Genomic DNA, 26,704 nt, shown 5'->3' with positions numbered 1-26,704 from the left:
TCATGTCCTCCAGAGTCAGCCCGCCGTCTCTTGTGGACAAAGTGCTCCTGCAGATACAGCTCAGTGGTTCAATGGCCCATCAAAGCAGCCCGATAAAGCTGCACTGCGGTCGCACACTGTGGTGCCCGCTCGGGGCTGACCAATCGGCCTGCATGCTTGCCTAGCCTACCAAATTTGGGTCTCTTCGTCCGTGCAAAGCGACCGATGGGATGGCGCTATATATGTTTGATACTTGTTAGAGATTTTGAAAGAAGTCTTGATGACGTGGATCATGAACACGGCGATCACATGAAAAACAACAAATGCCTAAAAATACAAATAATTGTGACTGGCGGTCCCACTGTCTGTCCATTTTGAGTTACTCCCCCTTGCCTTGCCTACCATAGCGTTGCTGTCCTCACTCCTCATCACACAAGATTGTGTTGCATTGTACTGCATTGTGAGCTTGCAGATGAATAAAGGAGTGATTATGAAAAGAATCTCTCTCTCTCTCTCTCTCTCTCTCGCTCTCTCTCTCAGGTGTTCAGCGGTAAGCGTCCGGACGGCGGTGACTTCCCCCAACAGGGACAGCCCACTTCGTCCTTCCGGAAGCTGTCCCCTACCCCATCTCCCCTGGGCCTAGGAGGAGAGGTGGTCCAGCCCGGGACCCTGGGGTCCCTGGGCCTGAGTCCCTTGGGCCCGGGGCAGCAGCAGCAGGCCCTCACCTGCCTGGTCTCGGAGAAGGACCTGGCGCTGTTCGAGAAGCTGGGCGACGGCTCCTTTGGAGTGGTGAAGAGAGGAGAGTGGTTCACGCCGGCGGGGAAGGTGGTGAGTGACGGGGTTAATTATATTTTCTATCAAGTCAAGTAGCCCCATCTGAGGGACCCCCAGAAGAGAACATTCATGAAGACAAAAAACGAAGTGACTTTCTGCTATTATTAATTATTTTCAAAAGATCTTTATACATTTGTAAACATGGAATGGGACATTCTGTGTGTGTTGTTTTCTCTCCAGCTGAATGTAGCAGTCAAGTGTCTGAAGACGGACGTGCTGAACCAGCCGGACGCTCTGGACGACTTCATCTGTGAGGTGAACGCCATGCACTCCCTGGACCACCAGAACCTGATCCGCCTGTACGGAGTGGTGCTGTCACACCCCATGAAGATGGTACGCACGCACACACACACACACACACACACACACACACACACACACACACACACACACACACACACACACACACACACACACACACACACACACACACACACACACACACACACACACACACACTAAGCCACAGTGTAAACACCAACTCAAGCACTCACTCGGCTTGCTTCCTGTCCTTGTAGTGTGTTTAAATCAGGTCAGACATCTCAAGGCCTTCTGTCAAGAACAGAAAGAGAATGATGAGAGAGAGAGAGAGAGAGAGAGAGAGAGAGAGAGAGACAAAAATAATAAGGGACAACATTTCCACTCCCCTTCTATTACTGTGTTGTGAAGCTTTCCTCAGCTCTATTTTGGATGGATGTGTCTGTGATGTATTTTGGCCATCATTTGTTACTCAGTGGCTGATCAAATCTGTCTCTGTCTGTATCCCTCTCTCTCTTCCTCTTTGTGTCACCGTTTTCATTCATTCTCTCTATACTCTACCCCACTAACTCTCTCTCTCTCTCTCTCTCTCTCTCTCTCTCTCTCTCTCCCTATTCATTCTCCCCTTACTTTCCACCACGTGTCCATGTCTCTCGCCCCTCCTACAGGTAACCGAGCTGGCCCCTCTGGGCTCCCTGTTGGACGTGTTGCGATGCGTGCGACCCCAGGGTCCCGTGCTGATCCACACGCTGTGCCAGTACACTGTTCAGGTGGCGTGTGGCATGGCCTACCTGGAGCAGAGGAGGTTCATCCACCGCGACCTGGCCGCCAGGTGAAACATACTCCCAGAGCCAGGCTTAACTCTTTGACTGCCTCCCGCGATTCAGTCTAATGTCCCTCACCGCCGGCCGTAGAAAGGGTGTCTTTTTTTTTTTTTACCCCCAAATTCATGATGAAAAAAAAAGTAAAGTAAGTAAAGATCGACACGCGGCCCACCCATTCCGACCACTTAGCGATTAAAGGAGAATTCCTGACCAACCCTTTTCTTACCTTAATCTGATATTATATCCAATAACGAGTGGTACAGGTGAGAAATGACATAACTCCCTCCCGAGCCCACCATTTTTCACCTGTACCACTCGTTCTTGGATATAATAACATCAGATTTTGGTAAGAAAACGGTTAGTCTGGAATTCTCCTTTAACCCATTTTGGGTGGGAACCCCTTTTGGTGTTAGCATTATGTTATGTTTTAGCTATTGAAAAATATCAGATCTACAAGCTCATAGCACACCACAGAGTGGCGTGCTACGAGCTTGTAGGTCTGCTATTTTAGAAAAATCGACATAAAATCGACATAAAAACATAGCTTTTTCAGAAAACTGTCAGGATGTAGAAGACGTTTATAGAATCTGATCTCAAAATGGGTTAAGTGGTCAGAGGGATGGGCCAGCAAGGATACTTTGTAGATTTTCATGTGGGCTCTGATCCAGAAAAGGTTGAGAACCAGGGGAGGCGGACTATTTTCCGACAGCATTCTAGCCGACGGGGCAACGGTCCTCTCCGCAGCGGGGGGACGTTCGCTGCGATGCGAAAAAGCGATGGTCCGACATGCGCTGCTCCCGTGCTTGCGGTTAGGGTTAGGTTAGGATTGAGGTTTCGGATCAATATGCTGTCGGAAAAAAGACCTGCACCCGAGAACCACATACTGGTTTATTTGTCACACTGCCAACAATGTGTTTAGCTTTAGCTTACATCATGCCTTTTATCTGTGCAGGAACATCCTGCTGGCGTCGGCCCACCGGGTGAAGATCGGTGACTTTGGCCTGATGAGGGCTCTGCCCAACAACCATGAGCACTACGTCATGCAGGAGCACCGCAAGGTGCCCTTCGCATGGTGAGTCACAGCAGCCTCCTCGTGGAAATATACTCCAGAGTAGTGTACCCAAGACATGACTGAACAAACAACTCTATAGCAATGATTACTATCCCAGTAGTAAATGCACTTGAGTCAGTGCCACTGCTAGACATACGCACGCGCAAGACGGACTGTGCGTAGGGCAATACGCCGAGGGGGGGGGGGCGACAAAAAGTGCCAAGCCAATCATCGTAATAATAACTTTCTCCGTGGCTCCACGGGGGGTGGGGGGTTGGGGCGGGGTCAGCACAAACACACAGTATGCGTAGGGCAACGAAATTAAGTCCCTGACTTGAGTAAATGCATTTGGTTTCTTTCCACCCCTGTCGGAGTGTTTGGAAGGAGGAGATGATGCTATTATTTCTAGGAGGAGAGAGTAGATGTGTGAGTAATGGCTGTGGCAGTGCTATCATCACGGCTGGAAACGTAATTCCACAGCTCTGTGATGAATGTGTGAACGTCCAGTTGGTGCTACTGAGCTGCACTAGCAGACAGACTGTCCACCCGTTGATGACCTGAGCATTTGAAATGTATCACTATCCATTCAGTATTCACTGAGTAAAACACTGTTTTTCAATCTACACTAAATCTCTTCGCCAAAAATCTACAAGCTTAAGCTATTTTTGGGTTATGTTTTCGCAGAATATGGATGCTGAGGTTCAAGCGGTTCAAGTGGCGTTATTTTCAATCTGTCCTATAACGGATAGTTATACAAGTTTTCCTTGTGACATACTGTATATTTTTCGTATCGTAATATGATGTAAATCACAAAAACAAATGCAAGGTGCCAGCATCAATGTAATTCAGGGGTGCCATGGATGAAAAAGTTACTTGCAGAGGTGACCTGTAGTAGATTAAGAGAGGAAGGGGAGATACCCCCAACATTTTGCTGGTGTCTCCCCCAAGGATCCCCGGGGGTCGCTACTTGATACTGCCAAATTGTATATCAATTTTGGGGTCCTTGACTATGAAAACATTGGAGTAACCAAGGCTGTAGTAGTATGATGTTTATTTCTAGATTTTTAACGGCACACAGCAGATGTTGACCTCGGTGTGTCCTGTGCTGTAGGTGTGCTCCGGAGAGTCTGAAGACCCGGACGTTCTCTCACGCCACAGACACCTGGATGTTTGGAGTCAGTCTGTGGGAGATGTTCACGTATGGCCAGGAGCCGTGGCTGGGCCTCAATGGAAGCCAGGTAAACACGCACACGCATGCATGCATGCACAAACACACATGTACACTCCCTGGGTCCATTTTGTTTTGTTTTTCATTGACCCCATAGTCTAAAATAATAGAAATAAAGTCCAAGCGGGAAGCACACACATCTAAAAACTATTTTGAAAAAAATGGTGCTGAACAATTCTTTTTACAATGTTGAAGGAAGACAGTTTGCACACTGGTCTGTAGCTCCCAGAAGCACTTAATTTATATTGCAACGTTTCAACCTGTGTGCGAAGACCCACACGGGTCCAAACGTACCTCTGATAAATTGCTTCTGGGAGCAGACCAGACCAGTGTGCGAAATACCTTCCTTCACCAGTCTAAAATAATAACTCACCTTATACCTTTACCTTTACCTTTTACAACAACAACAACAACTCAACTGTTCAATGAGAGACACTTCCAGAATCATCCCATGTGAATAACAATAATAAAATAATTTAAACGTTTTGATCTTTTTGTGACGCCATGGTGTGTGCCTCAGATCCTCCATAAGATTGACAAGGAGGGCGAGCGTCTCCCCAAGCCAGAGGACTGCCACCAGGACATGTATAATGTCATGCTGCAGTGCTGGGCACAGAAAGCAGATGACAGGCCCACCTTCGTTGCCCTGCGAGAGTTCCTGCTCGAGGTAGGAGGACAGAATTGTTTACGTCGGGGTCCTCCATTTTCAATTAATCAGAGAGACCCTGATGGAGTCCTTGATAACTTCAGATGTCAGTCCTGTCATAAATGGACATATAGCTCCACCTGGTGGATGCTTTTAGCACAGACTAACCAGCCACTAGAAACAGATTTGTTTTGGCAACCCCACAATTGACCATGTTGACCATGGTGTCCTGTGTGTTTCAGACATGTTGTTGACCATGGTGTCCTGTGTGTTTCAGACATGTTGTTGACCATGGTGTCCTGTGTGTTTCAGACATGTTGTTGACCATGGTGTCCTGTGTGTTTCAGACGATGCCCACAGACATGTGTGCTCTGCAGGACTTTGAGGAGCCGGACAAGCTGCTGATCCTGGTCAATGATGTCATCACCATCATCGAGGGCAGGTGCGGGCGTGGGCGTGGTCACAGCTACTACTACTTCATGCCTTGATGGCACCGTAATGCCTGATTTTACACTTGGTTGTGCATGCTGAAAATAGCCAATCAAACTGTCTGGTTGTGTCTTCCCAGCGCTGAGAACTACTGGTGGCGTGGTCAGAACAAGCGCACCCAGAAGGTGGGCCCGTTCCCCAGGAACGTGGTGACCTCGGTGGCCGGCCTGTCGGCCCACGACATCAGCCGGCCGCTGAAGAACAGCTTCATCCACACGGGCCACGGCGACACGGACCCTCACCGCTGCTGGGGCTTCCCCGACAGGATCGACGAGTAAGCATAGCCCCCCCCCCACCCATATTGTTAACACTGTTAACAATATTACTCCAATATTTATCATGGCATTTAGGAAGATTTTTCTACCAGTAGATGGCAGTAGCACGTTATTTTAGACGTCTATCTGGTCAGTTGAGTAAGGTCATGTTGAGATTTAGCATAGTGATTTTCAGTGTCGATATTTATTGAGTGTTTGGGCAACAGTTGGAACCTCTCAGACCGACAAAAACGATTCCTTCAACAGCCCAATAAACCATTTTGTAGAGTGCTTTACAGGCAGCTAGCTCAACTGGTATTGAATGAAGCCAAGGCACATAGGCTGTAGTCCAGTGAGTGGTCTTACAGGCCTTACAGGCGTATGCAAAGGCTCCACTTATGTCATTTAGATAGCATTTTATGTAGACATAGCACTCTATAGTGTATTCTCTATAGTTTCATTACGGATGTTAGGTTCTTATCTTACGGTTATGGTTCTTGATGACTTGATGTATTACCATGTGCTTCGGAATCGGAAACTGGAATTGGTCTGGATTAAGAGCGTCTGCTAAATACCTAAATTGTAATGTATTTATTTATCCATGGACCCCCATCTCAAGATATGTTGTGCCAGGGGCCCCCATACAAAGGTTGTGTGTTTTTTTGTTTTTTTTTCAAAAAATATTCTAAATTGTTCCAAGATTCTTTTTGAAAATAGCTGTTGTTACGACTCACCAAGTCTAGGACGGTTATTAATAAGGCAAGGTGGTGAAATGCCCAAAGTTCTTTATTATTCTATGGCATGCAAATAGTTGGAAACAATATATACATTTACATAAGTATTCAATATGAATTGCTATACTTACAAACATAAATGACACACGGAGCAACTAAGGGAAATAATCAAAAGCATACTAAAACTAACCTCTTGAGTTTTAGTCACTAACCTAACAACTGAAAATAAAGTGACAACAGTGACCCTACTATTGCCTACTCTACTCTAATCTACCAAACTGTACAAAAAGCAGGCTTCCGTGGCCCGGTGCTCAGAATATATATACAGGTGATAACAACAAACTGATTATACAATAAACTGTGCACACATATAGCAACTCTTGCTATAGTGACGTTTCCGTAATTTTACTCCATGCATTCCCTCGCTGCATGGAGGGCGCGCTGCCTCTAGCCTGCTCCACTCTGGAGACTGGCTGGTTGGACAGCGGCCGGGAGTGAAGGCTTCAGGACGCCTTTATGCCGTCAGGTGGGCGCAGGTGTAGAAGCCGGTTGGAGGAGCGAGGTACGGAGCGGGCGGTAATGCTCCCCACCAATGGCTGCGCTGACGGATCTACATGCAGGGAGGGGTTAGGCAAAGGGACGCGCACTGTGCGCACCGCAGGCAAAGACATACCTAGGCCTGCGGCCGTAACAGCTGTATACAAGCTATTTTCAAATAGCCGATATAGAGGGTTAAAGTGGATACAGGTCAATTTTGATGCTATATTCACACATTTAGCTGGGGACCCCCTGGAACCCCCTCAAGGACCCCCGGGGGTACCCAGACCACACTTAGAGAACCACTGCTGTAGGCAATGGATATAAACGTGATAACAAAGCATGGTTTACTTTAGCCTATATTGTGTGACTGCATGGGTACAATTGGGACACAATCAGCTTTTTACAGATTTGAAAGTACGGAATGTAAAGGCTTTCAAATGATGTCATTCATTGAAATCGAACAATATTTAAAGAAGATATGGTCATTTGAAGCTTGTTAAACCAGAATAGTCAAAGGATTAGCACATGGGCTGGTGGGGCGTCAACAACTGGTAATTTATTCAACTCCTAAACCACTACTTTAATCACTCCCCCATTGTCACCTTTTAGTCAGCTGTCAACTCTATAGAAACATGAAGCAAACACAATTAAATTATTGCCCAGAATGACCATTGTTACGACACACCATTTTCACAGAATACTACCATACTTGCAGACCCACGCACTAGAGTAAACACAGTTCTGGCCTGTTATCAGAGTATCAGACCATGACATGTACATATGACGTGGGGTAGAACCAATAGCATGGCTACCGTGCCTTGCAATGAATCATAAAGATAAATACTTAAAAGTCGGAATAGCTGACGTGTGTATTGACACAAGTGGTGACTAAAGCCTAATTTATAGTTTGTCACAAGGTACGGTACATATTCCCTACCCTCTCTCTCACACTGTCTATGACTCTCTCTACCAGTTTATACTTAGGTAATCCCATGGATCCACCTGATGTCTTAGGTCCAGACCTCAGTGGTGCTCGCCCCACCCAGCTTCCAGGTCGAGCTAAAAGTAAGTAGTGCTTCTTTTTAACCTCCATCAAAAATGTACAGTACAAGCTTGCCTTGTATCTGCCAGTTAAAATATGATTATTTTGGGGTGTCGAAAAGGTTCAGAACCGCCGGGATAGACAAAAGTGAACACAAGAAGCAGCATGGTTAGCGATTTATCTCGCAGGTTGAATGAGAATGCTCGCCTAGCATTCAGTGATGATTATGTGTCCTTTGATACAGTACGCTGATGTATTGTTATGACTGGGAGGGTGTGTTGATTAATAGAATAATAGCGGGTACATTTCTCACAGAATATTGCCCTCATCAATTTGTACAGTAACTGTATGATTGGGTCAGCTCCATTGAAGAAGAGAGACTGTCAGAAGTGCTTGCTTTTGATTTCTCCCTGCGCTAGCTTGCTTGCTAAGCGCTTTCCTTTCTTTTAGTTAGTTAGGTCTCACATTCACCAACATGGTGAATGTGAGTTTTCTTCTTCCTCGTTTACCACTTAAAGCCATATTTTATACCTCATCGTGCGGAAAGTAGTCTGCCTACAAGTTCACAACACGTCGCCACGTGACGTCTTGTGAGCTTGTAGACCCACTATTTTTGCTATTTTGGTTAACTCTTGCTGCTGCTCTCTTGTGCTTTTTCTGGCTCTCAGAGGAGCCCCCTCCTCGCCCCCCTCAGCCAGTGGCCAGTAAGTATGGTCTCTCTCATCAACAGCTCCTCTCCCATTGCTCCTGCAGAAGGGTAAAATCAGCCCTCAACGGCTTCCGACAGGAATATGGGGAGGGAAGCCGGGGATTTCCCTTCTTTTTACACGAGTTGGCCATTGTCATGTTCTAGTATGCGCTGAAAAGCCTCTCCACCAGCCACTGGCATAGTGGTTTAGTGACTCGACTTTCAATCCACAGCTCCCTGTCAGAAAGAGATTTATCACACTGTATTTATATCAGAAATGCATTAATCAGATGGTATTCTGTCAGAAAGACAGTTACCAGACTGGTAATTCTGTTCGGTGCCACTCAAAGTGAGGGAAGCCTCGCCCCTAGTATTTCTGTCGGAAGCAGTTGAGGGCTGATTTCACTCTGCTGCCTCCTATAGCTCCACTTCTCACTAGATCCCTCTCTCCCACCAGATCCCTCTCTCCCACCACATCCCTCTCTCCCACCAGATCCCTCTCTCCCACCACATCCCTCTCTCCCACCACATCCCTCTCTCCCACCACATCCCTCTCTCCCACCAGATCCCTCTCTCCCACCACATCCCTCTCTCCCACCACATCCCTCTCTCCCACCACATCCCTCTCTCCCACCAGATCCCTCTCTCCCACCACATCCCTCTCTCCCACCAGATCCCTCTCTCCCACCACATCCCTCTCTCCCACCAGATCCCTCTCTCCCACCACATCCCTCTCTCCCACCACATCCCTCTCTCCCACCAGATCCCTCTCTCCCACCACATCCCTCTCTCCCACCACATCCCTCTCTCCCACCATCCCACCACATCCCTCTCTCCCACCAGATCCCTCTCTCCCACCACATCCCTCTCTCCCACCACATCCCTCTCTCCCACCAGATCCCTCTCTCCCACCACATCCCTCTCTCCCACCACATCCCTCTCTCCCACCACATCCCTCTCTCCCACCACATCCCTCTCTCCCACCAGATCCCTCTCTCCCACCAGATCCCTCTCTCCCACCAGATCCCTCTCTCCCACCACATCCCTCTTTCCCACCACATCCCTCTCTCCCACCTGATCCCTCTCTCCCACCACATCCCTCTCTCCCACCAGATCCCTCTCTCCCACCACATCCCTCTCTCCCACCAGATCCCTCTCTCCCACCAGATCCCTCTCTCCCACCAGATCCCTCTCTCCCACCAGATCCCTCTCTCCCACCACATCCCTCTCTCCCACCTGATCCCTCTCTCCCACCTGATCCCTCTCTCCCACCTGATCCCTCTCTCCCACCACATCCCTCTCTCCCACCTGATCCCTCTCTACCACCTGATCCCTCTCTCCCACCTGATCCCTCTCTCCAGGGACATCACACATAGACATCAAAGGGAGCTTGAGTCCCTGTCCATTTCCCCCCGTCACTAAAAAAGTGCCCTCTCCACTCCAGACATGAATTCAGCATTTGCTATGGTGAAACGAATGCAAATGTACGCCTTTCCATAAATGGTAGTTGATGCATTTATATAGCGCCTTTATCCAAGGTGCTTTACATAGATTGTGCATTACATTCACCCATTCACTCACCGATCACCGATGGTGGAGGAAACCATGTAGGGCACCAACCTGCACATCGGGAGCTAATGGGTTCAGTGTCTTGCTTAAGGAGTCAAGGACACATCAACACTTACTCTGGGGGAGCCCGGGACTGAACTGGGAACTTCACAGTTCCCACCCGGCTGATCCACCGGCCACTCTACCCCTGGGCCACTGCCCATCCGGCTGATCCACCGGCCACTCTACCCCTGGGCCACTGCCGTCCCTGGCAGTTTTCCAGAGAATTGCCTTATTCTGAACTCTCAGAATGCAGCATTCTATGTTGAAAGAATTGCCCTCTGTGTTGAAATCCATACCGTAAGCCGCATCTCCAGTAAAAATCACACTGTGTGAAGTGAGTGGTGCAACTCCGTGTGGGGGTTCCCGGGAGTTCCATACCCACAGGAACGCGGCCAGGGTGCCGGCCCGGTTCAGGCAAGCCGCCTAGCGTCCGAAACGGGCGAGAAATGTGTGTGGGGGTCCCTTTACTGTACTGTAACACCCCAAATCGGCTTTTTTCACTACTTTTGAAACTTAGTTATTTTAGTTATTAACTCATAATAATTTTTTGTAAATTTGGGTCCCAGACTCCCAGAGATACAGCCAGATAAAAAATAAATGAAGAAACAAAACCAATGTCATTTTGTCGTTTTCCCAGAGCCGTGCTACGACCCTGTCACCCGCGAGGAAGAGGACCTGACCTCCACCACGGGACTCAAGAGGCTCTCGCTGCGCAAGGCGCCCAGCTCCATCAAGGGCCTCAAGCTCAAGCCGGCCGCCTGGGTCTCCGCCTCCAAGCAGGGAGGAGGAGGAGGAGGTAAGCAGTCTTGGGAAAAAGTACTCACATTTCTTACTTAAGTACAGTACTTAAAGGTGATATAGACAAGTTTCCAGTGTTTGTACACAGAAGTGATTGAGTGTTTCCAAACAAATTCAAATCTAGCTCCACCCCCCTCCCCCCGTCATTCTATTGGCTGAGCCAGGTCACTTCAGGCTATGGGGTTGTTGTTGCTGCTGGGAGGGACGCTATGGATATTGCACTCGTATGGCTAAATATGACATTAAAAAAATATGAATTTCTATCGATATCTTAGTTACAACAATGAAATTGAGTTGACATGTTTTTTTAAGGGAAACTGTAGCATAATCACAATATCACACGACTGACACGATGAGTCCCGTAAATGAGGAAGTAGGAAGTAGCGGAGGAGACTCACTGGCACTCAATTCAATTCTCTTTTATTTGTAATCGTGCATATAAAACACATTTCCCCTCAAATGCCCCAGCCACTACAGCATCGTTCATGTGAACTACTTTGTCCACGATTATTCATTGCAATGAAGAAAAATCGCTATGATGATCCGTGATGGCTTGTCACCGTTGGCGAGCACGGGTTGAATGCATGCTTCAAGCCGGCCGGACCACCCAACCATGCGCTATACATAGCGATTCTCATAATTTCAATAGGCTTACATATTAAATCATAAACATACTATTTCACATGAACAATGGTGAAACTAAGATATGGGGATAATATTATACATTGCAATGAAATCGCATTGCGTTTTCATTATAATACTGCTGGGTTGAAGGGAGAGTGTGCTGTTGCAGGAGAACACCTCAGCATCATAATATAGGGAAAGAAAATACAAAATACATTTATATATATATTTTAAATTTTGGCTGAAAACTTGTCTATATCACCTTTAAGTAAAACGTGCTGTACATTTTTGACTAACAAAGTATTCAATCAATCAATCAAAAGGAGGAGGAGCCCGGGACCAGCACGCCCCCCAAAACAACAACAGCAGCAGCAGAAGTGAAGTGTCGCTCATAGACTTCGGCGAGGAGGAGCAGTGTCCGGCGCCCGCTGCGCCCGCGCCGCCGCCCTCCCCCGTGGCGGTGGAGAAGATGATCCAGATCCCCACGCTGGCACGGCTGGCGCTGCAGGCGGACAACATCCTGGACCGCACGCCGCCCCAGAGCCCGTCCAGGACGCTTCCCCGCCCCCTGCACCCCACGCCGGTGGTGGACTGGGACGCCCGGCCGCTGCCGCCTCCGCCGGCCTACGACGATGTGGCCCAGGACGAGGACGACATGGAGGTATCATCGTCTCTCCTTACCTTTTCTTTTATGTAGGCAATACATTTTGTTTTGTGTAGAGACAGGAACTTGGTTTGAATAACAATTCAAATGCATCTCAATTATTCGATTAACCTACATGAGAAAGGTTATTGGTTCTGAATATGGTTTTTGATATATTTGCGGTTACTTGCCCAGCCTTATGATGTGATGATGAGGATGATGATTATGTTATTATGATATTATGATGAGGCTGTATTTTTATTGGAGTGGGCAGGTGACTACAGGTTGCAGTTTCTCTTGTTCTTGATAAAGACAGTAGGAAGGGGAGCAGGAGACAGAGGTTTCATGTTCTGATGGGGTTTCATCCTTCCACAGGCACTGTGACTTCCACAGACTCCCGGTTTTATATAATTGGAACCCTATTATATCCACAAGAGGCTTTTGAATTGCTTCAATTTGCTTACAAATTGCTTACCAACCGCTGTGTTATCGTCTAATCTATGTCCCTGTGTTGGTTTGATTTAAATTACAGTGCTGGGAAAAGGTAATTAAACCTCTTGTGAAAGTTTATCTTTTCTGACAGGCCTGTTCTGGCTAAGATAATTGCCACCCGTTGCAAGATTGGAATTTAAACTTTATTTTTATGTTCATTGCTGAACCGACCTTACAGTAACTTTCAGTTGTTCACTGTGTGTGTCCTGGTTTCAAGCTGGGTGTTTACGGAGTCCCGACATGTCATACTGTATCTCGAAAACATAAAAGATTTCCTGGTTTTCAACATAGTCACTGTAGCAAATAGTCACAATTACAATAATGACATTTGTTCAGTTTGATAACTCACAAATTGAATGGACCAATATTTTATTAGATGAGTGTGGATATATATTATCTTGGCGTTCGGATCTGCTACATTTTTCTCCCTTCTCAGCACAATTAGATAACCATTAACCATTAAGAGATATAGATGTACAATAACAACAACCCATGGGGAACAGAACTAATTTATATAGCAGAGCCCACTGGTAGTGCAAACGGTGCATAAATACAAACCATGCATATGCAGAAGGAATGTGCATATGCTGATTGCCACGTCAGTGTATGACTTACGGGTCAGTGGAGATATAATCCATCTACAGTATCTGGTCCTGGGTCTTCCCAGGGGTCTCCTTCCTGTGGGACCTGCAACAAGTTCAGTTCAGTTCAGTTTTATTTTCGGAATGGAGGACATACAGTTCATACATAGCACACAGAGGGCTGTATTTTGCGTGTCTTAAGTACCAGGTCTTATTACCTAACTTGCTCTTTGGCCACTCAGAATAGCCAAATGGCATTGATCACGCCTCCAGGTCTTTAGTTTACTCAAGTTAGGTAGTAATAAGACCTGGTACTTAAGACACGCAAAATACAGCCCATAGTTTCCTTTGTCATGTCCTGTCCGATCCGAAAAAGGGCTAGGGAGAAGCCGTAGGCTTGTCGGGCCCGACCCCTGTAGTCCATAGCAGACTGATGGGACATCTATCTGCCTACACCCTACCCCTGTAGTCCATAGCAGACTGATGGGACATCTATCTGCCTACACCCTACCCCTGTAGTCCATAGCAGACTGATGGGACATCTATCTGCCTACACCCTACCCCTGTAGTCCATAGCAGACTGATGGGACATCTATCTGCCTACACCCTACCCCTGTAGTCCATAGCAGACTGATGGGACATCTATCTGCCTACACCCTACCCCTGTAGTCCATAGCAGACTGATGGGACATCTATCTGCCTACACCCTACCCCTGTAGTCCATAGCAGACTGATGGGACATCTATCTGCCTACACCCTACCCCTGTAGTCCATAGCAGACTGATGGGACATCTATCTGCCTACACCCTACCCCTGTAGTCCATAGCAGACTGATGGGACATCTATCTGCCTACACCCTACCCCTGTAGTCCATAGCAGACTGATGGGACATCTATCTGCCTACACCCTACCCCTGTAGTCCATAGCAGACTGATGGGACATCTATCTGCCTACACAGTGGCCCTACCCCTGTAGTCCATAGCAGACTGATGGGACATCTATCTGCCTACAGGCCCTACCCCTGTAGTCCATAGCAGACTGATGGGACATCTATCTGCCTACAGGCCCTACCCCTGTAGTCCATAGCAGACTGATGGGACATCTATCTGCCTACAGGCCCTACCCCTGTAGTCCATAGCAGACTGATGGGACATCTATCTGCCTACAGGCCCTACCCCTGTAGTCCATAGCAGACTGATGGGACATCTATCTGCCTACAGGCCCTACCCCTGTAGTCCATAGCAGACTGATGGGACATCTATCTGCCTACAGGCCCTACCCCTGTAGTCCATAGCAGACTGATGGGACATCTATCTGCCTACAGGCCCTACCCCTGTAGTCCATAGCAGACTGATGGGACATCTATCTGCCTACAGGCCCTACCCCTGTAGTCCATAGCAGACTGATGGGACATCTATCTGCCTACACAGTGCATACATGAGTTGGTGATCACAGAGGATTGTGTATTATATCAACCTGGGATTTTATAATAGGCTATAAATTGCATTTTATATTTATTTTTGTCTCATGAAAAGCGTTAATGACCTGAAAAGGAAAAACCATTTCTTTTATTTCAATTGAAGTTTGCTTTGGACGAATGCAACTACAACATGCGCGCCGTTACTACATGTGGAGTCAACTCCCGCAATTTCCTTCTTCCCATAGTGTGTGGCAACGTAATCTGGAATGAATGCCCGCGAAGCGGGCATGAAATTCTAGTAAACATACATATAAATAAGAAAACAAGGTGGCAAAGAGCATTCCGAGGTACTTTGTTGGCGGATTACTATTTAAGGGTTATTATTTAGGGGATATTATGAGTATGATTCATGATTCATACTCATAGTATGATTCATGGGTCTTTTCCCAGGGGTCTCCTTCCAGTGGGACATGCAGACCTCCCTAGGGAGACCCTCGGGAGGCATTCTTACTAGATGAACCTAACCACCTAAGCTGGCTCCTTTCCAAGCGAAGAAGCAGCGGGTCTAATCTCTCATATGACTGAACTTCTCACCCTATCTCTAAGGGCACCCGTCTGAGAAAACTAATTTTGGTCGCTTGTATCCGCTTATTCATTCGGTCATGACCCACACTTAATGACCATAGGTCATAGGGACGACGATTGCCTGGTAGACGGAGAGCTTTGTTGCTGCAGGGCAGAAACCTCTTATCTCCGTATTCTCACTTTTTGTGAGTGTGTGTGTGTGTGTGTGGGTGTTTATTTATTTTATTATTATAATAAATGAACGCCCTACTTGATCATACCAAAGTGTCACACAAAAGCATCAAAGATCTCCAAGCTCGGAACTCGGAGGAACACGGAGGCTCTTTTCTCTCAAAGATTTTCCCATTGTTTTATTCGAATCCTGGCAAGTAACAGTTTTGGACATATGAGGTTTGCACCCGACACAGACGATTTACCATTTTGTTCACCATCTGGGATGCTACTGTAAGTGTTGTTCATTTTAAGTGGCGGCCTCAGGGTGCGTTCACATGGTCCGTCTGCCATGAAGAGGTGCTTATTTCTTCTGCTGAACATGTCAGACGTGGCGTCCTCCACCCCTGAAGGGACGATTTTACTGTGTTGCAGAGAGTTGTGTCAGCAACCTCCAAACACACTTTATTTTGTGGCTGGTCAGCTGATAAAAAAGCGGCCCACACATCATATTATGAGCATTTCTCAAAAAGGTAAACTGTTCTCAACTTTTAGAAGTGCTCCAGAAACACACACACACACACACACACACACACACACACACACACACACACACACACACACACACACACACACGCACACACAACACACAAAGTAAAAAAGTGCACTAAGCAGCACTTTTCAAAGGTGACCGCCTTAAGTTGCACTATACCTTTTGGTCATTTATCATAATGGGTTTTCATGTTAACAGGAGGACATTGGGGACATGCCTCTTATAAACTAAGCCTTGTCGGCACACCAGACAGGAGAGCATTACAATAGTCTATCTTGCTAGTGATAAAAGCATGGATTAGCCTTTCTGTGTTGACCTGGCTGGCAGGTATTTTTTCACAATATTTATCTGTAGAACAGAGTCAAAACTAAGTTCAATGCCTCAACTGCTACATTACTTAAAGGCCGTATGTCACGGCCCTCGGGAAGCTATTAAGGCTATTAAAATTAGCATCTTGATTCTGACGTACGTACGGGAACGCACAATTTGACCAATGAAATTGATCTTGTATCTGGGCTAAATGGCAGAGCGGCTCTGGGCTCTGCGAGTTAGCGTTCCTGGTGGCTATCAACTCATGCTAGTGGTTTTGAGGTCACTTTTAGCTTCATAGCTGGGTGAAAGTTTGGTGGAAAAATTATTTTTTTGCTCGAAAATCTTCGTTAGAATGATATTGAGTTGACGTGTAAGTTTGAGGGTAAACTGTTGCATAATCGCAATTTCGCGTGACTGGTTCCATCGTACCTATCTTGTCTATCTGTCTCCCCCCCGCTGACACGCCCTCAGCCGGCTAAGTGCTGAACAGGGCTCACGGAGCCCTGGAGCTTCACGTAACGTTACCACTGCCTGTGCTACTCTAGCGGCACTGCGCCGGCCTAACCTGAGTCCGCCCCTCTCTCTCTCTCACACACACACACACACACACACACACACACACACACTCACTCACTCACTCACTCACTCACTCACTCACTCACTCACTCTCACACACACACACCGATATGGGGGCGGTCTCTCTCTCTCTCTCACACCCACACACACACACACACACACACACACACACACACACACCAAGTTGATTCTATCGATATGTTTTAGCCTGTGTGTATAGCTGTTGTGAACGCGAAGAGTTGTGTTTATTATTTACCAAGAGCATCGGCTCTATCCGTCATCCATTGCAACTGCAAGACGGCGAGACGCGGTGTGTGTGTGTGTGTGTGAGAGAGAGAGAGACTAGCTGGCCTGCTGCAGGGCAGGCAGTGAAGGTTCCTTCCTTCCTTGTGTGTGCAACATGGGGCTGCCGCTGCATGAATGAATGAGTGACAGCTCGTTACGTCTAATGCTCTACTGAATGAAGTGGAGGCTTTCCCAGCTATAGCCCTACCAAGCAGTTTTAGAGAAAATATTTTTATTTTTAAGACTGTGACCGCGGGTGACTACCATTAAAAAACAACCGCTGTTCTGGTAGGGCAGACTGCAGAATCTTTTCATGGCTTAGAATCTAGGACAAGTAAAGTAGAGTAGTAGACATAAAAATACCCCCCTCACAATCAGAACAATGACGGTGCGACTAACTGTTTCACACCTGTGGCTATTGGCTAAAACATTCCTGTAGCCTGAATGATTATGCAAACACTGTAAGTACTGTAAACACGTTTTCAATTTCAATAAATCGTGAGCAAATCTGTAAACATTAACAAACAAAGCAGACATTTTAATACTGTATTGAATAGTTTTTGTGCTTGTTACAGTTCTACAAAGTACAAACTATTAATTTAATACAGTTTTCGGACTCGGTGAGTTGTCTCCCTCTGAGACCCTCTAAAGAGAGAGAGAGAGATATACGGAGGGAGAGAAAAAAAACCCAAAACCACCCCCACCTCCTCTCGCAATCTCCCCGTTCTGAAGTGCCTTGTGTCCGGCCAGAGTTCAAGGCTTACCGCGGCCCGCGATTCTCATGAATTCATTATGCATAAACAAACATTTCACATGTTCAAACAATGTTGTGTGTGTGTGTGTGTGTGTGTGTCTGCGTGTGTGTGTGTGAGAGAGAGAGAGAGAGAGAGAGAGAGAGAGAGAGATGCGTCCCCCGTGTGTGCTTGTGCAGCCTGCATGAACAGAAGTCGAGGCGCTGTGCCCCCACTGCCCCGGCGGTGAGAGCCTGAGAGGGGGCATCTGAGACGGGCTAAGGACTCAGCAGCAGCCGTGGTTGAGGCCATGTTAGACGGACTAGTCACACGAAATTGCGATTATGCAACAGTTTACCCTAAAACGTACACGTCAACTCAATGTCATTGTAAGGAAGATTTTCGAGCAATAAAATATTTTTTTTATGATACTTTCACCTAGTATGACGCAAAAAGTTACCTCAAAACTAGTAGCCTTTAGTGCGCTAGCCACTCAGCTGGCTAGATGCTAGGTCACGTCAGAGCCTGAGATATAGTCACGTGTCGTTTGAAACTGTTTTCATTCAGACCACGTGATGTACCTTATCAGCAATGTTAATCTCGGGCCGGGACACTCCCCCTTTAAGTGCTTGTCAGGGGGGCAGTCCCCAGTATATGAATATTTTGCAGGGTTACAGCCTGGAAAGGTTGATAACCACTGTTCTACAGCCCTGTATCACATTGTCTTGATGAGTTTTTGATACAGCTTTTGACGTCTCAATATTTGCCATTGACAATGAAAGGGGAAATTAGGTCAATTGTCCACCAAATCTTGTCCTCACACGACTCAATATTTGCCATTGACAATGAAACGAGAAATTAGGTGAAATGTACGATGATAAGAGCGCCCCTCACTTCACACAGGTGTGATTTATTTTAACCAGCACTAGCATCCCTATTTTGGGCACACAGCCACACTGAGTTACAAACATGTATCTTATGATTTGTTAGGGTCATAGTTCCTAACTATTCCCTAGTCGTTCATGGCTTAATGGTCTGTCTTTACACCAGGTGAGCTCCATCAACAGTGCAGAACAGCAGCAGCTACAGGAAGAGGAGCAGAGTGACTGTGGTCAGGAGTTGGACAGAGAGCCCCCTGCCTCCAGGGGGGGTCTGGAGGACAACCTCTTCCTCCCCAGCAAGCAGAGCCAGGGGCTCTCCACGTCCTTCTCACAGTCGGCCGAGATCTTCCAGGAGCTCCAGCAGGAGTGCATGAGGAGGCTCAACGTGCCCACGGTGGGGGGCCCTCCTCCTCCCTCGGCCACGTCCCCCCAGACGCCCCAGTCTCAGCAGGACCCCCACCGGCAGATCTTCCTGTCTTTCACCGGCGAGGACAAACCGCAGATCCCCCCGCGTGTCCCCATCCCCCCTCGGCCTGTAAAAAAGGGCGACTACGCTCCGGCCCGCTGGTCGGGGGACCATTCCCTGTCCCCGACGCCGACCGGCGCCGCGGAGGACGCCGCGGCAGCAGGCCCGGACCGCGGCAGGGACCGGCCGCCTCAGATCCCCCCCAGGGACCCCTTGTCCCACCCCGGCTCCAGGACCCCGAGTCCCATGGGCCTGGTGGTGGGCTCTCCCCCGCAGAGAGCCTACTCGGGGAGCCCCAGTGCGCCCTGCACCCCGGCTCCCCTCAGCCTCTGCTCCTCATCCTCCTCGCACCCCTACGGTGGCACCTACCTCTCCACCTCGCCGGGTAAGGTCATGCCGACCACGCACAGCTTCGCCTCGGACCCCAAATACGCCGCCCCCAAAGTGATCCAGGCCCAGGTAAGGCCCCTGTGGCCATTATTACATAATCGCCTGTTCTCAGTTATTTAAGATGATCGCATTTATTTAGCATAATCGTTTCTGTTCATCTGCATGAATTCATCTGTTGAAAGATAATCTTAATTAATTTTCAAACATGTTCAAAATTAGTAGATCGGCTATTTGCACTGTATAAAAAAATGGAAGCCCTTGTGATGTTCCATGCAGTGTGAAATGCAAAATACACAATTAATCACAATTATTTGTACTGTGTGACAATGAATCGTCACCTAATATGCTATGATGGTGGCAACAACCCCCTAGGCCCAGGGGAAGGACTCTGCCAGCAGCAAGGGACCCTGCATCCTCCCCATCGTCCGCGACGGCCGCAAGGTCAGCAACACCCACTATTACCTCCTGCCTGAGAGGCCTCCGTACCTGGACCGCTATGACCGCTTCTTCAGAGAGGCAGAGGGCCTGCACGCCACCGGCTCGGAGGAACGGCAGGCGCGGCAGGCCAACACAGCCACCGTCAGACCCATGGTAATAGCATTATTCCTTTTCCCCCCTCCAACATGTTTTATATACGCACGGGTCGCACGCAACAAACAATCACAAAACACCTCTGACTCTATTACTCAATATTAACCTGCTGCGTCCTAATAAAATAGTGACACTCTGGCTATTGGCGTGTGTGGCCACTTTCTTGTTTTTTCAAGATTCCCTCTATAAACATAAAACAGGCAAACATACAAACCAATTAATTGTTAGATAACCAAGAAAGTCATTTTAATACAATAAAATTGGCACAGAAAACAATATCAATATATAGGAAAAAGACCTTGAGTCCAACCTAGATGTAGACACAACCAGAGCCGAATCAGGACCTCATAAGGCTACAATTTACAATTTAGGCTTAGCAGACGCTCTTAACCCATTCTGGGTACCTTTGGTATCTACAAGCTCGTAGCTTGTAGATCTGCTATTTTTGAAAAGTCATGAAAATGTGCCCCAAATCTTTGAATATATATTATTTCACAGTGAACGTTTTTAACTCAAATCTTTGCTTCTGGGAGGTCGCTGGAACTACATATTTTCAGATGGGGATCGGCGGCCAAATAAATATAATTCTGGGGGTCCTTGACATGAAAAAGGTTGAGCGCCACTGACACAGAAAAATAGTTTTTTCAGAAAACTGTCAGGATTTAAAAGGCATTTGTAGAATCGTCCTCAGGTCTAAATTTGTTAAAGGGACACTTCACCCTTTTTGCAAAAAGATATATGTTAATGACGTTTAGAAGCTTTAGAACACTTTCCTGGGGGTCTTTATGTGTGTAATATGTGGTTTTAGATATTTTAGATTGTAGCAGTGAGCCTGTTGTCTCTGATGTCATGGACACTGGTCTCACTACCTTCCTGGACTACAATTCCCATAATTCTTTGGTGCACTGCTCCTCCTTGTGGATAGGGGGGGAGAGCTGTCTTACTGAGACAACATGTAGTCGAGGAAGGAAGTGAGCCCAGTGTCCATGACATCAGAGACAACAGGCTCACTGCTACAATCTAAAATATCTAAAACCACATATTACACACATAAAGACCCCCAGGAAAGTGTTCTAAAGCTTCTAAACGTCATTAACATATATCTTTTTGCAAAAAGGGTGAAGTGTCCCTTTAATCCAGAGCGACAGAGCTACGGACAGGTATGGTACATACTGTAGGGTTTTTACAACTCTGCTAGGTAGCTACTGTACTGTAGGTTTTAACAACTCTGCTAGGTAGCTACTGTATGTGACATACCATAATGCTTAAAACACCAAAAGGCGTTCCTGCCTAAAATGGGTTAAATGTTAAAGGACGACTTCACCCATTTTCAACCTATCTTTATCAAATTTATCCTCATTTATAATATGGCGTAATGTGTCTATTCAATCCGTGTCTCAGAGGAGTGTTCAGGGGTTCAGTGACCTCATCGACGCACGACTTTCTATTCCTGGAAAGTTAGCATAATGGAAGCCATTGTTCTCGCTGGAAAGAAAAGAATCTGCCTAACGATGATGTCTGCCTAATGGGATTGTGAAGTGTCCACAGCCCTCCTATGAGACACAAACCCAGTAAACCTAGGATTTTTCTTTTACCAATTTGTCATGAACAGTAGTGATGAACATGTGCAGATAGGTTGACAATGTGGTTTTGTAGTAAAAGAGTAAAAGTACAATATTTGCCTCTGAGATGTAGTGGAGTACAACTAAAAGCATTGGAAATACTCAAGTCAAGTACTAAATACCTCAACATTTCACATACGCACAGTACTTGAGCACATGTAACTTAGTTACTTCACGTCACTGTAGGTGGTCAACAGCCAGCCGCTGCAGGGACACGCCCACCAGGGACAGGGATTGGTCCAGGCTGGCGAGCTGAAGGCCAACTTCTCGTCCAACAACAACAGCAGCCTGGGCGGCGTGGGCGTGCGGCCAGGGATGAAGACCTCGGTCAGCCTGCCTCGGGTCTGCTCAGACGGGCTGAGCTCTGGAGGAGGAGGAGGAGGCTGCACGGCCGACAGGGTCAAAACGGTGAGCGCACATTTTAAATCTCATCCAACGGTGGTCCGTGGCTCAAATGCCAAATAAATAATTGATATGAACAGGGCTAGAAAACCACTGGATGAACGGAGTCTTATTGGTGAATGCCCTCTAGCTCGGTGTCGCCAATGACGGGTGTCGAAACACCGCCGCATGTCGACATTAAATTATTATATATTCTTTTTTTAGTCTGTCACGGATTTCCGCTTTAATTTATCTGCCTCGTGACGGCCATAATCCTACGCTGATTGCTTTTTGTAAATATGAATAAATATCGAGTGCTGTGTTTCTGGAAAAATCCATCACACTTTAATTCCCGGCCACTCGAGTGTGTAGATCCACTACTAGAGTGTTGTTGTCTGTCTCTGTGTTAACACAGTGGAACCGGGAATGCATCTGTGTCATTTTAGACGTTAACCACTTTAACCAGTATACGTTGGCTATTCAAATGGCAGTATACAAGCTCATGTACATTGTAGATCTGGTATTTTGGAAAAAACTTGAACATTTGAAGCAATGTTTTTTAAAGCAATTATTTTTTTACTCAAATCTTTACTTCTGGGGTCCCTGGAACAAAATATTTTGAGATGGGGGTCCGCAGCCAAATATAAAATGTCAAGGGGGTCCTTGACTTACATTTCTTTGAGAACCACTGACATAAGAACATACGTTTTTCAGAAAATATGTAAACATTTGTAAAATTGGCCTCAGGTCTTAATGGGTTAAACCCAGGATGATGATGTTGTCATCAACGAGAGATTGGACATCTGCACTGGTGGAAGAAATGCTCAGATTTCTTCCAGTAAGTAATACTGCAACGTATAAATACTACAGTATACACTATTATACTATTACAAGTCCAAAAGGTCTGTACGCAAACTTTTATTTGAGTAAAAGTGTTGTAGTGAAGCTTGAAGATACGTATAGGCTTTTCTAATTCTATTCTAAATCAGCAAAGTAATTGGTAACTAAAGCTATCAAATTAATTTAACTTCCAAAATGGAAATAATTAGAGGAACGCATAACTCTACCTCAAAACTCGGACTCAATTTCTGAAGTTTCAGTACTTGAGTATAAGTGTGTACCTGTATTAATACCCATCATGACGTTATGGTCACAAAGACGAAGGGTTTTAAGGCAGCACGGTTCAGGCTACACCCCCACGGGATGAGCTGGAGAAGGAGAAGGCTGTGAGCACTTCAACGCCTGGCTCGTTAGCAGGTACAGACAAGCATACAGGGATGTTAGAAACATCATGCCCTGAGGGTACAGTACACCGCAAAATGCACAGCGCATTCATATTGTTTGTTAAAGTGGCTTCATGGCTGTGCACAACAGTCTTCATTTGCAGTGGTGCAAAGTAACTGAACTAAGCACTGTATTCAAGTAATGTACTTGGGTACAAATTTGAAGCACTTCTATTTACTGGCTATTTCAATAGTGTGGCGGTGGCTCAGGGGTAGAGTGGCTGGATGGCAACCACAAGGTTGCCAGTTCGAAACCCGGGCGCGAGGAGGGAATCGTCCTCGGATTCCGTCGTTCTTCCGGGTTCTTGGAATCGCCCCCAGCCACTGCGTTAGTTTTACTGAGGTTAGGTTTAGGTATAGTTTTACTGAGGTTAAGGTTAGGGTTAGGTTTAGGTATAGTTTTACTGAGGTTAAGGTTAGGGTTATGTTTAGGTGTAGGCTGTCAATCACAGCGACTGGCCAGTCACAGCGCACCCTCTACGTCACTCTGTACTCAACCCGAGGACGGAACCATGCTCGCAACCTGGGCTCCCCCAGAGTTATAGTGTCGAAGTGACCTTGAGCAAGACACTGAACCCCTAATTGCTCCTGATGTGCTGGTTGGTACCTTGCATGGTTTCCACCGTCATCGGTGTATTTATGTGTGTGTGTGTGAATGGGTGAATGTAATGCACCTATGTAAAGCGCCTTGGATAAAGGCGCTATATAAATGCACCATTTATCATTTTTTATTTCTACTCCAGTACATATCAGAGGCAACTATTGTAATTTTGACTTCACTGTAATTATTTGAAAACCTTAACTTATCTACAAAGTTACTAGTTGGGCTACTTTGTAGAATTGGATTATTATTGATTATTATTACAAAACACCACTTCAGACTTACTTTTGAACAATTTGAAAATAGCCTGAAATTTGAAAACCAATTTCAGCGGATGATTACTTTTAGTTTAGGTACTTCTCATTCTGATGCCAATACTTTGTACTTTTTGAATACCGAATTCGTACAGACTATTCCTACAGTAGGTTATTGATACTTTTACTTAAATAAATACCCTAGTACTTCTTCCACCACTGTTCATGTGTCCTTTGTTGCCCCTGTCTGTTATATAAGGCCTACAGTTGCTGCTGTTCAACAGATGGGGGCAACAGATCGCCATGTTTGAGTAGTCTGTCGCAAGGCCTTAACATCCACAGGAAGACATGTGCGTGTGTGTCTGTGTGTGTGATCCAAAACATCCTGCACATCTCAAAAGATACGTACAGGAAAAGGAGATGTAGTTTGCACACTGTAAAGCAGCTCCAAAGAAAATGTTATTCATCATACCTGACGAAGACCCAGCTGTGGTCGAAACGTCCTAAACTTCAATATTTGTTTTCTTGGGAGCTGCTATACAGTGTGCAGACTACATCTCCTTTTCCTGTGTGTGTGTGTGTGTGTGTGTGTGTGTGTGTGTGTGTGTGTGTGTGTGTGGGAACACACTGTGTGGGTTTGTTTGTTTGTGTGTCTGCATAACAAATACAAGGAATGGGGGACACACACACACATGCTCGCACGCGCACAGACACATATTGTACACACGCACTCTCTCATGCACGCAAGCACGCCCACAGTCACAAAGGCAGGCACACACACACACACACACACACACACACACACACACACACACACACACACACACACACACACACACACACACATATATATATATATATATATATATATATATATATATATATATATATATATATATTAAAAATCACTTTAAAGCGTACTTATTTAGGCCACCGAATCCCGAATCAGACAAATGGAAGACCAGCACTTGTCATTAGTAGCCATGCATGCACTCCAACAGCACTCAGGAGCATGTTGGTGCTGAATATTGCAGCAGTGGAACAGATGGCTCAATCAGACAGTCATAAAACACCTGAGCGGAGCAACGTATGCTCTGTGTGACACACACACACACACACACACACACACACACACACACACACACACACACACACACTCGCCGTGTCCTCACATAAACCTTACATTTTATACTCATTCTCTGCCATGCCCCGCTCCTCCCCGCCCCCTGTCCCACCCTGCCAGCCTTTTCTCGTATTTGCTTATCTTTTAAGTAGTCACAGAATATTCATCTCGACTGCTCATCGCATCTCCGACCGTTGCTAATCAGAGAGGTGTTCACTGCGTGTCCGCCAAAAAACAAAAACAACAAAAATAAACGTGCAAAACCATCCTTCTGTTCAATAGTTCGAGTCCATTGAGAATTGAATGGTGGTCGCGACTGGAGTGGAACGATACAAGAAGAGAGATGTTAGTGTTCGAGATTCTCGAACATGGAAGTGGATGGGAGGCGACCACGTGATTTCTTTGTTCCCTAGATTCATTGGGACTCAAAACGGTAAATCCGTAAAGCCAAGAGCGCCATCTAGTGTAAAAACTAAAAACACGTGATTGGCGGTGTGTGCTTTTGAAAATATAAATAAAATAAAATAAACATATCAAAACATGTGATTGGCAGGGAATGATTAACCCTTTGAGAGCTTTATATTAATATATGACCTACCGAGGCGGCCAGGATTGTTTAATTACCTTTGGAGCATACACCGAAGTATTTGCGCCTTTGATCCATGAAAATCCGCTTGAAAACACTCCAATGATTTGTTATTGAGACGACAAAAAAAGCCACTTCCGTGATCCGGGTCATAGAAAAGCGAGCTAAGATTGTCCCTACTACGCCCTCGTTCACTTTGCATTGGACTCAGTTTCCCAGAAGCCCTTGCAAGCCGGCGGTTGGTTGATTTCCGGTTACGTCATCATAACGCATCCGCCTCGTCACCAGGTCCGTGACAAATCCGCTATTTCTTTTAAATTATTTCAAAACGGCAAATTAAACACATAAAACAAATAGCGGGTTTAGCGTATTACCCAAGGGGAGAATATGGATTAAATAGTGTGGTACACGGGTTATGCAGTTAAACCTGGAGAATTCACTAGTACAGTAGGTAGTTGAAAATGTCGGCATATGTCACTCCTCCATTTAGTTGGGTTATTTTTCCCACTACATTCAGCCAAGTTAATACAACAATGGTAAAACACAAATGTTTTCATTTATCATGTACCGTCATGTACATGTTCCGCTGTAGGTAGAA

At 46.3% G+C, this 26,704-nt stretch overlaps 1 protein-coding gene across 2 annotated transcripts in view; it reads left to right on the top strand.

Moving 5' to 3' along the window:
- The window catches only part of LOC308325061 (activated CDC42 kinase 1-like), a 114,599-nt gene that overhangs the window by 73,461 nt on the left and 14,434 nt on the right, over window positions 1–26,704 (top strand). For both annotated transcript variants that reach the window (XM_080777456.1, XM_080777455.1), the window contains 14 exons: window positions 520–807; window positions 994–1,146; window positions 1,740–1,903; window positions 2,848–2,967; window positions 4,058–4,184; window positions 4,695–4,841; window positions 5,168–5,262; window positions 5,389–5,583; window positions 7,811–7,902; window positions 10,816–10,974; window positions 11,927–12,261; window positions 18,979–19,734; window positions 20,038–20,256; window positions 22,065–22,286. In XM_080777456.1, coding sequence (XP_080633582.1) covers window positions 520–807; window positions 994–1,146; window positions 1,740–1,903; window positions 2,848–2,967; window positions 4,058–4,184; window positions 4,695–4,841; window positions 5,168–5,262; window positions 5,389–5,583; window positions 7,811–7,902; window positions 10,816–10,974; window positions 11,927–12,261; window positions 18,979–19,734; window positions 20,038–20,256; window positions 22,065–22,286 — 3,072 coding nt within the window. The remainder of the gene's footprint in view (window positions 1–519; window positions 808–993; window positions 1,147–1,739; window positions 1,904–2,847; window positions 2,968–4,057; window positions 4,185–4,694; window positions 4,842–5,167; window positions 5,263–5,388; window positions 5,584–7,810; window positions 7,903–10,815; window positions 10,975–11,926; window positions 12,262–18,978; window positions 19,735–20,037; window positions 20,257–22,064; window positions 22,287–26,704) is intronic.

Source organism: Protomyctophum bolini (assembly GCF_963924005.1).
Source record: "Protomyctophum bolini genome assembly, chromosome: 12".
Classification (NCBI taxonomy): Eukaryota; Metazoa; Chordata; class Actinopteri; order Myctophiformes; family Myctophidae; genus Protomyctophum; species Protomyctophum bolini.
The sequence above is the reverse complement of the archived record's forward strand: the minus strand, read 5'-3'. Positions and strand labels throughout refer to the sequence as shown.